The 12673-nt window shown below is 46.0% G+C and overlaps 1 protein-coding gene across 6 annotated transcripts in view; it reads left to right on the top strand.

Annotated features, from left to right (window-relative positions):
- Window positions 1-12673, top strand: part of VWA3A (von Willebrand factor A domain containing 3A) — a 56267-nt gene continuing 43594 nt past the window's right edge. For 4 of the 6 annotated variants that reach the window (XM_070362416.1, XM_070362413.1, XM_070362412.1 and 1 more), the window contains exons 1-7: window positions 60-137; window positions 887-947; window positions 6056-6143; window positions 6473-6596; window positions 8922-9020; window positions 10551-10675; window positions 10769-10846. In XM_070362416.1, coding sequence (XP_070218517.1) covers window positions 6082-6143; window positions 6473-6596; window positions 8922-9020; window positions 10551-10675; window positions 10769-10846 — 488 coding nt within the window. In that variant the 5' untranslated portion in view covers window positions 60-137; window positions 887-947; window positions 6056-6081. Of the gene's footprint in view, window positions 138-886; window positions 948-6055; window positions 6144-6472; window positions 6597-8921; window positions 9021-10550; window positions 10676-10768; window positions 10847-12673 lie in introns of all 6 variants that reach the window. The other 2 variants (XM_070362414.1, XM_070362415.1) reach the window with 2 other exon arrangements.

Here is a 12673-nt window from a genome sequence, read left to right as displayed (position 1 = left end):
CTTGGATACCGGCTAACACTTCCCGACAAACCAAGCTTCACTGTTGCTTGGAGGAACTAGAAGTGGGAACCAGGAAAAACAGAGTCCTGGGATGACCAGGGCCCTTCTGCCAGAGTTGGAGAAATAGAGAAATGCAGGTGAGGTTGAGAGTCACAAGTATTGATAGGGTGGTAAGAGAGAGGGTGGGGGAGGCCCAGACACTAAGCTCTGGACTGAGTGAGAAAGACTCAGGGAGCCTGGGTCTTGAGCACCTGCTGTCTACATGCCAGGCATTGTGCTAGATGCTGGGGGTACAGCAGTAAAAAAGGGAGAAGAACTGTGACAATTTGGTATGAGACAGCCATAGGGCAGGACTAGGAGGAAATTATTTCCTCCTTAGGGGTTGGGGGCAGCAAATGGGGTTCAGGAAAAACTTCTTGGGCTTTCTTATCAAACAACTTTTTGTTGCAAAGGCATTTCTAGAAGTAGATCCAACTTGAGCAAAGAAGAGGATGAATTAGCAAGGTGTATAAGTGGGGTTATCAGGGTGCACAAAAGGATGCAAGATGAGGTAGAGAGGTGAGTAAAGAATAGAGGCAAAAGGAGTGAAAAGTCTTTGAAGAAGATCTGGTTTGCTTGTCTAGGTACTGAGGAGCCATGGCAGGGTTCTAAACAGGTAATAATACAGACAGTTCTGCATATCAGAAAATCATTCTGGCAGCAGATTGTAAAATGGGTTGGATCAGGACAAGACTAGAGGTTACTAGGCAGTTAAAAATACAAACCCTGGGGATGGCTTTATCCTGGATAGTTAGGAGAATCCTAGATCCAGATTTAGCACACCAGGAACTTAGCTGAAGATTCTCTTTTATCCGCTAATCAGGGCTACCTCTCTCCCTTTGACAAGGTGCCGTTTCCTGAGGACCTGTTTGCATGTTCTCTTCCCCTCCTGTGACCAGTCTCCCGAGGTAACGTGGCCCACCTTTGTCTAAACTCCAGACCTGCCCTGAGTACATTTATTCAACAAATGTTTGGAGGCCAATGTTTTTTTAGGCGATGATTACAAAGAACCATTCTAACTTAGTTATGTTAACTAAGTCCCTGCCGTCAAGGATCTTCTAGTGGACTGATGGGGAGGGGAGAGTGAGGCAGAGACATAATAAATATATAGAATATCAGATGATGAAATGTGCTACAGAGAAAACTAAATAGGGCAGAGGAGGTCCTGTCTGAGGAGGAGCAATCAAAGAAGACGTCTCTGAGAAGGTTTCATTGAGCAAAGGCCTGAGGGCAAGGGCTGTCCAGCTCTGCCTCCCCATTCCGGGTCTCTCTGGCTCTGAAGAGGCACTCTATAGATGTACACAGAATGAATGAGTGCTTGAGTCATATGCTGAAGTGCTTGAAGATGTGGTGGGTTTTAAAATGGTATTCCTCATTCATATAGTACTTTGTATTTTCCAAAGCTCTTATATATTCTCAGTTTCATCGGAGCCTCTTGATGGAGTTGAAGTAGACAGCACAGTTACTATTATCCCCACGCCATTCTGCAGATGGAGAAACCAAAGGTCCAGTGCTCCTTTTAGCACGCCACATTGTTATGTTAGTTTTATGCAGCCCAAATACTCCTCCATCAGCCAACACAAGTCACCCCGGAATCCAGTTGTGCAAGCCTCTGAGTCCATTAGGTTGTTAGAAAAGAGGGAACTGAGCCTGAGGGGCATCCAGTGTTCACGAGGCCTTTCTATTCCAACAGTCTCGGCCACCGAGAGTTTCCCAGCTAACTGTAAGTAGAGCCAGCTATTTTTTGAGACATTGCCACATTATCTTGGTGCTTCCCAGAAAAGAAAACTCTTCTGAATAAGAGATTAAAGACCCAAAAGAGAAAAAGAAGTTGCTGAACCATCATTATGTTGCTGTGTGTGTGCTTATTCGTGTCTGACTCTTTGTGACCCCATGGACTGTGGCCTACCAGGCTCCTCAGTCCATGGAATTTTCCAGGCAAGAGTACTGGGGTGGGTTGCCATTTCCTTCTCCAGCGAATCTTCCCGACCCAGGGATTGAATCCGGGTGTCCCACAGTGCAGACAGATGCTTTACTGTCTGAGCCACCAGGGAAGCCCCTTTACCCCTGAGCCACCTGGAAAGTCCCTGAACCATCATTAAACTATTTAATGTTTTCATGAGAACACCCACTCCAATGTTAAGCTTCAACTCCATCTGGAGATTCCCACTGGCTGTGTTTTAGGCAATTTTTTTTTTTTTTTTTTGGTTTCAAATAACAGGAAACCTAAATGAAGTTGCCAGGCGGCACTAGTGATATGGGTTTGATCCCTGGGTTGGGAAGTGGAGTGCAACCCACTCCCTAATTCTTGCCTGGAGTATCCCACAGACAGAGGAGCCTGTCACGAAGAGTCACAAGGGGTGACAAGAGGTCAGAGTCGGAAATGGCTGAAGCAACTTAGCATGCAGAAAGCAAAAAGGGAGGAATTAGAAGGAATTCCTGCAAAAAGGGAGGAATTAGTAGGAACAAGTATCTAATGGAACCCAAGAGCAGGAAGTGAGGTCAGTTCTTCAAGAACCAAGGTTTACCTCCCCTCCTCAAAATATTTACTGTCTACCAGTTGAGATCCTGGAGAAGGCAAAGGCACCCCACTCCAGTACTCTTGCCTGGAAAATCCCATGGACTGAGGAGCCTGGTGGGCTGCAGTCCATGGGGTCGCTAAGAGTCGGACACAACTGAGCGACTTCCCTTTCACTTTTCACTTTCATGCACTGGAGAAGGAAATGGCAACCCACTCCAGTGTTTTTGCCTGGAGAATCCCAGGGACAGGGGAGCCTGGTGGGCTGCCGTCTATGGGGTCGCACAGCGTCGGACATGACTGAAGCGACTTAGCAGCAGCAGCAGCAGTCAAGATCCAACCTGTCCATTCTAAAGGAGATCAGCCCTGGGTGTTCTTTGAAAGGAATGATGCTAAAGCTGAAACTCCAGTACTTTGGCCACCTCATGCGAAGAGCTGACTCATTGGAAAAGACTCTGATGCTGGGGGGGATTGGGGGCAAGAGGAGAAGGGGACGACAGAGGATGAGATGGCGGGATGGCATCACTGACTCAATGGACATGAGTTTGAGTGAACTCCGGGAGTTGGTGATGGACAGGGAGGCCTGGTGTCCTGCGGTTCGTGGGGTCGCAGAGTCAGACACGACTGAGCGACTGAACTGAACTGAGTCCCTGCTCTCATGTGATTTATAGTCTCACAGGAGAAAGATGCCAACTTTAAAAAATCACACTAATGAATGTATTATTCTAAATTAAGTACTTTCAAAGAAAGGAGCAAGTTCTGTGATAGTTTACATAACACAAGAAACCTGGAATAGAGTGGGATGGTGGGGAAGACTTTGCAGAAGAAGTGAAGTGTGAGCGGAAGAGTCAAGGATGAGTGACTGGGGGCAAGGAGGGGAAGAGAATGTTCAGAGCAAAGCCAGCCCATGAAAAAGTCCTGTGACTAAAGGAAATGCGCAGCATGCCAGGGCCTGAAGGGGAAGGGGAGCTGTGGAACACAGACATGGTGAAGGGTGGTGGAGCAGAAAAGCTGGAGAGATCGGTGGACAGTGGCCAGAGCCTGTGAGCCTCAAATGCCATCATTATGATCTTAATCTTTATTCTAGAAATAAAGGGAAGACTTTAAACAGTTTTAATCAAGAGGCAGAAGAGGGGGTGTGACGTTGGGTCTGTGGGGTTTTTTGGCAGCAACTTATGCCTTGTGGGATGTTAGTTCCCTGACCAGGGATTGAACCCAGACGTGGCAGTGAGTGCACAGTATCCTAACTGCGAGTTCACCAGAGACTGCCCTGGATTTCTGTTTTTAAAAAATCACTCTGACTTCAGTGAGAAGAGATTAGATGGGCGAACTGAGGGGATATAGGGAGGCCAGTTAGGATCTACTGCAGTCATCTATGGCACAGGTGACAGTGGCCTAGATGTGAGAAATGTCAGTGGAGACAGAAGTGGTGAGATTTGAGAGAGGTAAAATTTACAAGATTAGGGACTTCCCTGACAGTCTGGTGGTTAGGACTCTGGCTTCCACTGCAGGGGGCACAGGTTCGATCTCTGGTGGCAGAAGTAAGATCCCACATGTGGCACAGCATGGCCAAAAAAAGAAAAAAAAAAGCAAGATTAGATGATAGAGAGGATATGCGGAATGAGGTTATCAAGAATAATTCATTTCTGACTCATATAAGTAGATGGATGGTGGTTCTTTTCTCTAAGTTAGGGAACAAAGACCAGAGGCTAGTGTGTAGAAAATTTGAATTCAGTCTTGGACATGCTGAGTTTAAGTTGCTCCACATGGAAATATTCAATGTAATTGAACACAAGGTCTGGAGTCAAAGTGAGAGGTCTGGGCTTTTGACGTACAATGGGGAGTCACTGATATACAGATGACAGTTGAAGTCAAGGACAAGGATGTTTGCCTAGGAAAAGAGGAGAAAGTGAGAGGAGACCTGTGTGCATGATTTATCCTTGAGGATAAAACTTAAAATGCTCAGGTAGAGGTGAGCCTGCAAAAGAGACTAGGAAGGAGCAGAGAGAGGAAGAAGCCAGGAGAGAAAGGCCCCAGGGAAACCAAGGCCGGGAATGGCCCTGCCCTCAACTTGGCTCTGAAGATGGTCTTTCCCTGCTTCTCAATGTACATGGTGGCCTCACAGCTCTTCATTCTGAACTCCCAGAGGGAGGATCTGATTGATCTGTCAGGCCCACATCTACTGACCCCCATAAGCTGCGAGCAGTAGCTGCAGGGACCCACCCTCTGAGTGGCAGTTGTCAGAGGGAAAACTCGGCCTCATCTTAATGTTTTCCCTCTCCACTCCCTCATCCTCTAAATCGTTATGGGCACTTGTTGTCTTCTCTGCCTAGTTCACTTGCTGTCCTCTCTGCCAGACTTCACCATGGCCACCTCCTTTTCATCCTTCAAGAAAGCCTAAGCTCAAGCCTCCCCTGGTGGTCCAGTGGTTGACTCCACCTTCCAGTTCAGGGAGTTAGATCCCTGGTTGGTGAGCTAAGGGCCCACATACCATGGGCCAAAAATTAACAACAACAAAAAGGTCTAAGCTCAAAAGACACCTTCACTGACCACCTTACCTACGCAAAGGAGATTCCTGATTACTCTCTATCCTTCCTTCACAACACGTTCCACAATTTGTTATTACTATATTTAATTTTTTGAATTCATTTATTTATTTTGGCTGCCCTGGGTCTTCACTGCTGCACAGGCTTTCTCTAGTTTGGGCGAGCGGGGCCTACTCTCTAGTTGCCGTGCAGTGGCTTCTCTTGTTTGGAGCACAGGCTCTCGGGCTCGAGAGCTCAGTAGTTGTGGCTCCTGGGCTCTAGAGCGCAGGCTCAGTAGTTGTGGTGTGAGGGCTTAGTTGTTCCATGGCATGTGGGAATTTCCTGGACCAGGGGTTGAACCTGTGTCTTCTGCATTGGCAGGCAGATTCTTTACCATTGAGCCACAAGGGAAGCCCCTACTATATTTAATTTTTAACATCAGTCTCTCCTTCTGGCAGGACAAGGACAATGTCTAGCTCCATGATTGTCAGCTGGGGACGACTATGCTCCCTGGAGACATTAGGCCATGCTTAGAGACAGTATTTGGAGAAGGCAGTGGCACCCCACTCCAGTACTCTTGCCTGTAAAATCCCATGGACGGAGGAGCCTGGTAGGCTGCAGTCCATGGGTTTCGCTAAGAGTCAGACACGACTGAAGTGACTTAGCAGCAGCAGCAGCAGTTGCTGTTGTTACAACCCAAGGGGCAGGGACGCTCCTGGCATCTGATAGGTAGAGCATTCTTCAGTGCACAGGATGACCCCATGACAAAGAATCGTCCAAAACGTCAGAAACTCTGAAGTTGAGAAACCTTTTGTCACCTTGTTCACCATTATATCCACAACATCAAGTAGGCGTTCAATGAGGGCTTACTGAATGAATGAATTAAAGAAGAGTTGAGCTGCATATAGATGCCCTCCAAGGCCATTGTCTACGTGTTGCACTCATCCCTTTCTGGTATTATTTTGCTCTCTAGGAAAATAAGCACTGGATGTTTTTACAATGGCCACACAAATTAGTGATGTCTTCCATGGTCAAGACAGTACATTTCTGGAAAACCACTGGTAAGCATCTTCTCTGATTTTTCCAAATGAAAGCAACAACAATAACAACATTGTTTTTTTTTTCATGAGAGTTGAGGGGGAAATACGTGCCTTTAAGGGAGACTGGGTAAATGATAATTGCATCATCTTACACCTGAGGGCTTCAGTTACCTAACTACCAAAACAATAAAATAAAATGTCTTATGAACTTGGCATCCACATTTTATCAAGATCTACACAAGAAACTCCCCCAGTTACTACACAGAAATAAAAATGCTTCTGCAGGCCCTGACAGTCTGGCATCAACGTCTGGCACCAGGGCATTGACCAAATGACTTTGTGTTTTGTAGCATGAGGAGAAGCAATGACAGAGATCCACAGAAGCAGTTGAACCAGAAGAATATCAACGAACTTGGCCAAAAGCTAGACAATGGACTCCTGGTTACGCACGTTAACCAGACACAGGACTTACTGGTAAAAACCATAAGTGCTTCTACTGTGCAGCCGTGCTCACAAATCATAGCCGGGAATGCAGACTGTGTTAAATTGTGGGTATTTCTTTCTTCATGTAGGATCTCAGGACTAGTTAAGAATTCATCTCTAGTCTCCTGTCTTTAAAAATTACTAAAGAATCTCTATGCTATTTATAGAAACAGTATAGCCTTCTTGGCCATATCATCAAATATTCAGGAGGGTGTGAAGATGCTGTCCTTGTTATCAAAGCTTGAAGACTAAGGAATTTAATTCTAAGATGCTCCTTCCTGAGATTTGTTTTTCTTGTAGGATTTCCTAAAAAATCTAAATCCAAAATTCAGTTTTGGGAAGTGCTATTGGAGCGAGAGAGTTGCGGCAGGAGAATTAACCTCTAGAATAGTACTAGTACTGTGGTCTTGGCTGACTCTCATCATGTTGATGAGCTGTCTTCTTGCGGTGGTGAGTGGATTGTCTAGAACTCACAGCTCACTCTACCGTAGAAACAATTGTCATCGGGGGGCTGTCAGCGCAAGTCTGGCCCATAACTCTCTACCTATACTAGAGTTTAACAAAAATCTTTTGAAATGATAATCAGTCAAAAACAATACAATTTTAATGCTGGTGGTTAAAAATCAGGAAAATAGTTGTGTTTTACTTTTCTCAAGTATTGGCACTAACAGGAAAGCAAGTTTAATTACGAGGAAATGAGCAAAGGTCAGTACAGTCTGGAGATTCTGAAGCATTCTCTCAGTGACCTTAGATGTTGATCCTGTGAGTATCTATTTCACCTAATTTCTTATCAAATACATGACTTCCCAGGTGTACAAGGACCACTCTTACTTATCAGCCACAACCGGGGCCTCATTTACCTCTCAAATTGCAGTAGGAAAGAGAGAATGGATTGCCCCAACAAAGATCGTACTCTGTATGTCAAGCACACCCTTTAGTGTATAATCAGTATGTCTACAGTCAAAATCCATAATGTGTTTAATGGTGCTCAGATGCTCAGTCGTGTCCGACTCTTTGCCACTCCATGGCTCCTCTGTTCATGGCATTTCCCAGGCAAGAATACTGGAGTGGGTTGTCATTCCCTTCTCCAAGGGATCTTCCTGATCCAGGGATTGAACCCGAGTCTCCTGTATTGGCAGGTGGGTTCTTTAAAACTGAGCCACCAGGGAAGCCTGTATTTAATATTAGCTCTTCAAATATCAACAATACAAAATCCATGTCCTAAAGCATGATGGAGCATTTCAAATGCAAGTAAAATAGAAGAAAAAGCTGAATGGGAAGTCTACCTGTTTCTGTTACAAACTAGGGAGGTGGTTGTCCTGAAAGATGAGAAGAGTGACATCTAGTGGTTACATGATGCAGAGCAGCAGCTCCCTAAGTGTGGGGCTGGGGCTAAGATTACAGGGGCGACATTAATTAGCGGAGAGAAATAATGAGGAAATTGTCTTTTCAGTCAGTTCTCTCTCGATCCTTCACAAAGACATTCAGAGTTTGGTGGTAAATCTAAAGGCCATATAGTATGGTGATTGTGCGCATGACTCAAGCTATACTGCTTGGGTCTGAATCCACCACTTACTAGCTGTGTGACTTTGAACAAATTACTTTATTCTCAGTACTTCAGTTTCCTTGTCAGTTAAATGAGGTTATCAATGATGAAACCTATTTCACAGACATAAATAATATATGTGAAGTGCTTGTCGCATTAAAGCAGCGCTATTAAGTGTTTGCTCTAATTATTAGTGTTTAACAGTTGCTAATTTCCTTTTGAAACAGAGGGTGAGCAGGCCTCAGGCACAGATGTAGGGCACCCAATGCTATCTAGCTGGAATGGGGCAGCAGCAGTTTATTTTCATTGTCCATTTGTTTGTTACCTCCTGTATGTGTGTGTTGGTCACTCAGTCAAGTCCAACTCCTTGCGATTCCATGGACTGTAGTCTTCTGTCCACCAAATCTGAGCGGAAACAAGAGTCATTGTTAAGCACTGTTTGGTGAAGAAGGAGATGCATGGCTTGCCCAGCATCACAAGCTAGTAAGTGGGAGGCCTAGGACTGAACCCCCTTCTTTCCTCTCTTCCTCTGCCCGTTCCTCCTTCAGAATCCTCTATCGGATCTAATTCTGTCTAATGCAGCTCAGTCAGCCACAGCAGATAATTGCATCCCCTTGTCCACCACCTCACCCTCTGCAGCGACAGCCCGACAAAGACAAGCCCGAGCAGGACTCACTCAGGGTTTCAGCAGGTGCACAGGAGACGGGCAAAGCCATCCTTGGGTGTAGACAGGGCCGCGGCGGGCTAAGCAGTGCGTGTCTTTTCCACAGTCATCGGACACGGCAGGATGGTTTCTCACTGTGGGTCTGAGCCAGCCTCCCCTGACGATGGGATTCCTCACCCCGAGTGATGGCCAACCCTGGCAACACGTAAGGCCCATTGATTCATTCAAACAATGGTGCTTGTGCTGGAAGCTCTCACAGAATCCCTGTCTGTGCCAGGCCTTGCACCTTTCCAGGCTCCTCTCGTGTCACACATACCCTGTGTCCACTGCGCACTCCAGTCACTGTGGCCACCTTTCTGTTCTGGGAGAACTCTGACCCAGCCCCAGGTCTGCCTCTGCCTGGAACGTGCGTTCCCAGGGTTGCACAGGGCTGCCTCCTGAACTTCCAGAAGGACCGTCTCTGACCCCATCTCAGCTAAAGCGACTCCACATCTCCACCCTAGTCATTTTCTGTCACATTCCCTTGCCCCACTTTCTTAATATAACTGTTCCTTGCTAAAATTATGTACGTTGATTTTGCTTTTCTTTACTGACCCTCTGTCCACACTAGAATGTGAGCTCTAAGAAGACAGGAACATTTCTATCTTGTTCACACTGCAGCCCTAGCACCTCAAAACAGGGCTCAGAACAAGGAAAACGGGCTCCGAGCCTTATGTCAGCTCTCTCCCACCTTCTGGCTCCCAGAACGTATCAGCGATGTTGAAAGCTTGCTGTCAATGACTTCAGCTCTATCACCAAGGCCACCACCCACATCCTGAGCTTAGCATTATGTAAGTGACACAGGCATCACCAGGCACAAGCAAGGAGGCTTGTTCATTTCATGGCAGACTCCTGTGATGACTAGGAAATTCTTCCGCTAAAATTTCTATCCTCTGCTCTTGGTTCTGGCCTCTGGAATAGACAGGGAAACTTATTCCCGCTTCCATTAGTCAACAAATATTTGTGGAGGATCCCTCGGACTGAGACGGAGGCAAAACTCATATATCTGAAAAGATACAGAGAATGCAAATACAGAAATAAACACACCACCATCACTTGTGTTTGGCAAAGACTCAAAGGCAGACAGGGAAATGGGTAAACTTTAGAGTGAAAAGAATGAGGAAGCGTCAGGTGTGCCCTGAAGGAGCAAGCACACAGAAGCCAGAGATGAGCTCACTAGAAGCTGGGTATCTCCTGTGATTGGTTTGGGAGCATGTTTGGCTTTCTCTGGCTGGTCCTGAGCTGAAAAGGGCTGAACATAGGAACGGTGGCAGCCCCGTCACAGTCCTGACCTCCTGATCCAGTTGCTGGAGAGGTTACGGTTTGGTTCCATGGACTGGTTGCTACAAAGGTTGTGGGTCAGAGTTCTGTAGTCACGAGGGGTCTAGCAACTGTGTGTCCGTGTATTCAGTCTCTCACAAGGCAGGATGCGGGGAGTGACCCCTTGACTCCTCTGGGGACATACTGGGGATGAGGTGAGGGATGGGCACCAGTACGATCAGGGGCAGGTGGCCCACAACACAGGCCTCTCTGCACACATCTGTTGCCTCAGCAAGGCGAGTTCCTGAACAGACTCTCTTGGGTAGGACCAGTCAGGCTGGCACCCCCTGGGGGTCCCCGTGGAGGGACCTAAAACACCCTGAGCTTTGTCTTCTCTTTTCACTGTTTTCTCCTGACTCTGGCTTCTGTTTCACAGAGGCTGCAGGGGGATGAGACCCAGCCTTCAGTCTGGGAGAATTCAGAAGATTGGCTTTCAGCGCACAGTTTAAAGTCTAAGAAACTCACTTTGGCTGACCTGCTATGCCAGGGCACAGCCGTGCTGTAAGTCGGAAGCCACTCCCCTCCCCCAAGCCTGTGAGACACATCCAGCCTCCTGAGCCCAAGAGACCCTTTCATGAGACTTTGCTTCTTCAGGGAGGAGGCCAGCAGTGTCACGAAGAAAATGCACTTCCCCACCCAGACCGTCCACCAATTTGAAGCCAAGCTTTCTGAGTAAGTATGTTTCTCATGTCCTCCCAACAAGCCCAGAGCTCAAGAATTACCTGGTTTCAGCTCTCTGAAAGTGACTTTGTTCAAACGACAGGCTCTGTTGGGCCTGTGGACAGTTCTCTTCCCACTTCTGGCTCCAATGTCTTCTTTTTTCAAATAAAGAAGGTTGAACTATATCAGTTTTTCTCACCCTCTTAAAACCCATGGCCCCTTTGGATGAAACCTCACTGCCTCATCTGATGTGTAACAATTAAGAGTGACAGATTGATTGGGTTCATATCTTTACAGATGTATGTTAAAAATATTCAGGTCCCCCCACTTCCAAACCAGTGTTTGTTTGTTTTAATGTGGACCATTTTTAAAGTCTTTATTGAATTTGTTACAATATTACTTCTGTTTTGCATTTTGGTTTTTGGGTCATAAGGTATATGGGATCTTAGTTCCCCAACCAGAGGTTGAACTCGCACCCCTTGCATAGGAAGGCAAAGTCTTAACCACTGGACCATCAGGGAAGTCCCTAAACCAGATTTTTTTAAAGCTTCTCTTTACTTTTTTCGGCCTCACTTCACAGCCTGTGGCATCCTAGTTCCCCGATCAGGAATCGAACCCAGGCCCTCAGCAGCAAAAGAGCAGTGTCCTAATTCCTGAACCACCATGGAATTTCCCCAAACTAGATTTTGTTAGCTCCATCCCCTGTGTAGCAATTGCTTGCTTGATTACTGCTTGCCTGAGATTTCTTCAAAGGCTAGAATAATAATCAAGAACCAACAGTTATTCATGTGTCAGGAATTCTGCTAAAGGCTGTACGCATTATCTTATTTAATCTTCATGACTCAAAAAATAGCATTATTCTCAAGACAGTTAATGGAAAATCAATTGCTGAGTGACCAATTTGTCAAATTTATCAAAGCATTTTAACTGTAACTTTTATAGCATATTTTATTGAGTTGGAAGTTTAAACAGATTTTAAAGATTTCTGTAGTATTTTTGGTTGATTGGTTTTAATTGTGAATCCAGCATTCTAAGGAATGTTCTATTCAGTTAACTGGTCATTTGGGAAATTGATTTTCAGAGAATTAGTTTCAAGTAAAGTAAATTTCAGCAAATTGACTTGAATAAAGTCTTATTATTATCTTCACATTGGAGATGTTGAAACTGCAGAGTTTACCATACCTGTCCAAGTCACACAGCTAGTAAACAACAAAGCTGGGTCTCAAAGACAAGAACATCTCATCATGGAGGCCATGCTCTTTGCCTGCACCTACTTATGTGTCTTATGACTCTGCCCACTGCTCCCCATCCATGAGTTCATGCCCAGAGGCCCATTTCTGGGCCCCCAAATCCCACCTACCTCAGTGAGGGCAATTCAGTTAAATTCAGATGACTGAGCCCTTCACTTGAGCACCTGTTACAGGCTGATCTTCAAATAGCCATAGGAATAGTCTGCAATGAGGGAAACTCTAGAAGTTCCCCTGGCCACTTACTATTCAAAAACAAAATTTTTTGTTCATCAATCCACTGAGAAACCGACGCTGAGCAGTCTCAGTTGTGCACTTATGATTATGTCCAAGTGACTAGAAGTCTCACCTGAGAAGACACAGATTTGAGAAGAGCAAGAATGTTCTTCCACCTTCCTCATGAGAACTCTCCCCCATCCCGCACAGACTGACCCTCCCTTGAAGCCCACCTCTGGCTCCACCGTTTACAGTGCTTGCTGCAACACTAAGAGACCTTTCCACAATCCCCCCTCATCATTTGCCCCAGCAAACAAAGACCTTCAGTTTTTTCCGGGCTAGATTTTGCCTTATATTCTCCCAGTGCCTTAGACAC

The sequence above is a fragment of the Bos mutus genome, chromosome 25 (assembly GCF_027580195.1).
Source record: "Bos mutus isolate GX-2022 chromosome 25, NWIPB_WYAK_1.1, whole genome shotgun sequence".
NCBI classification, from domain to species: domain Eukaryota; kingdom Metazoa; phylum Chordata; class Mammalia; order Artiodactyla; family Bovidae; genus Bos; species Bos mutus.
This window is presented reverse-complemented; position numbering and strand designations above follow the sequence as displayed.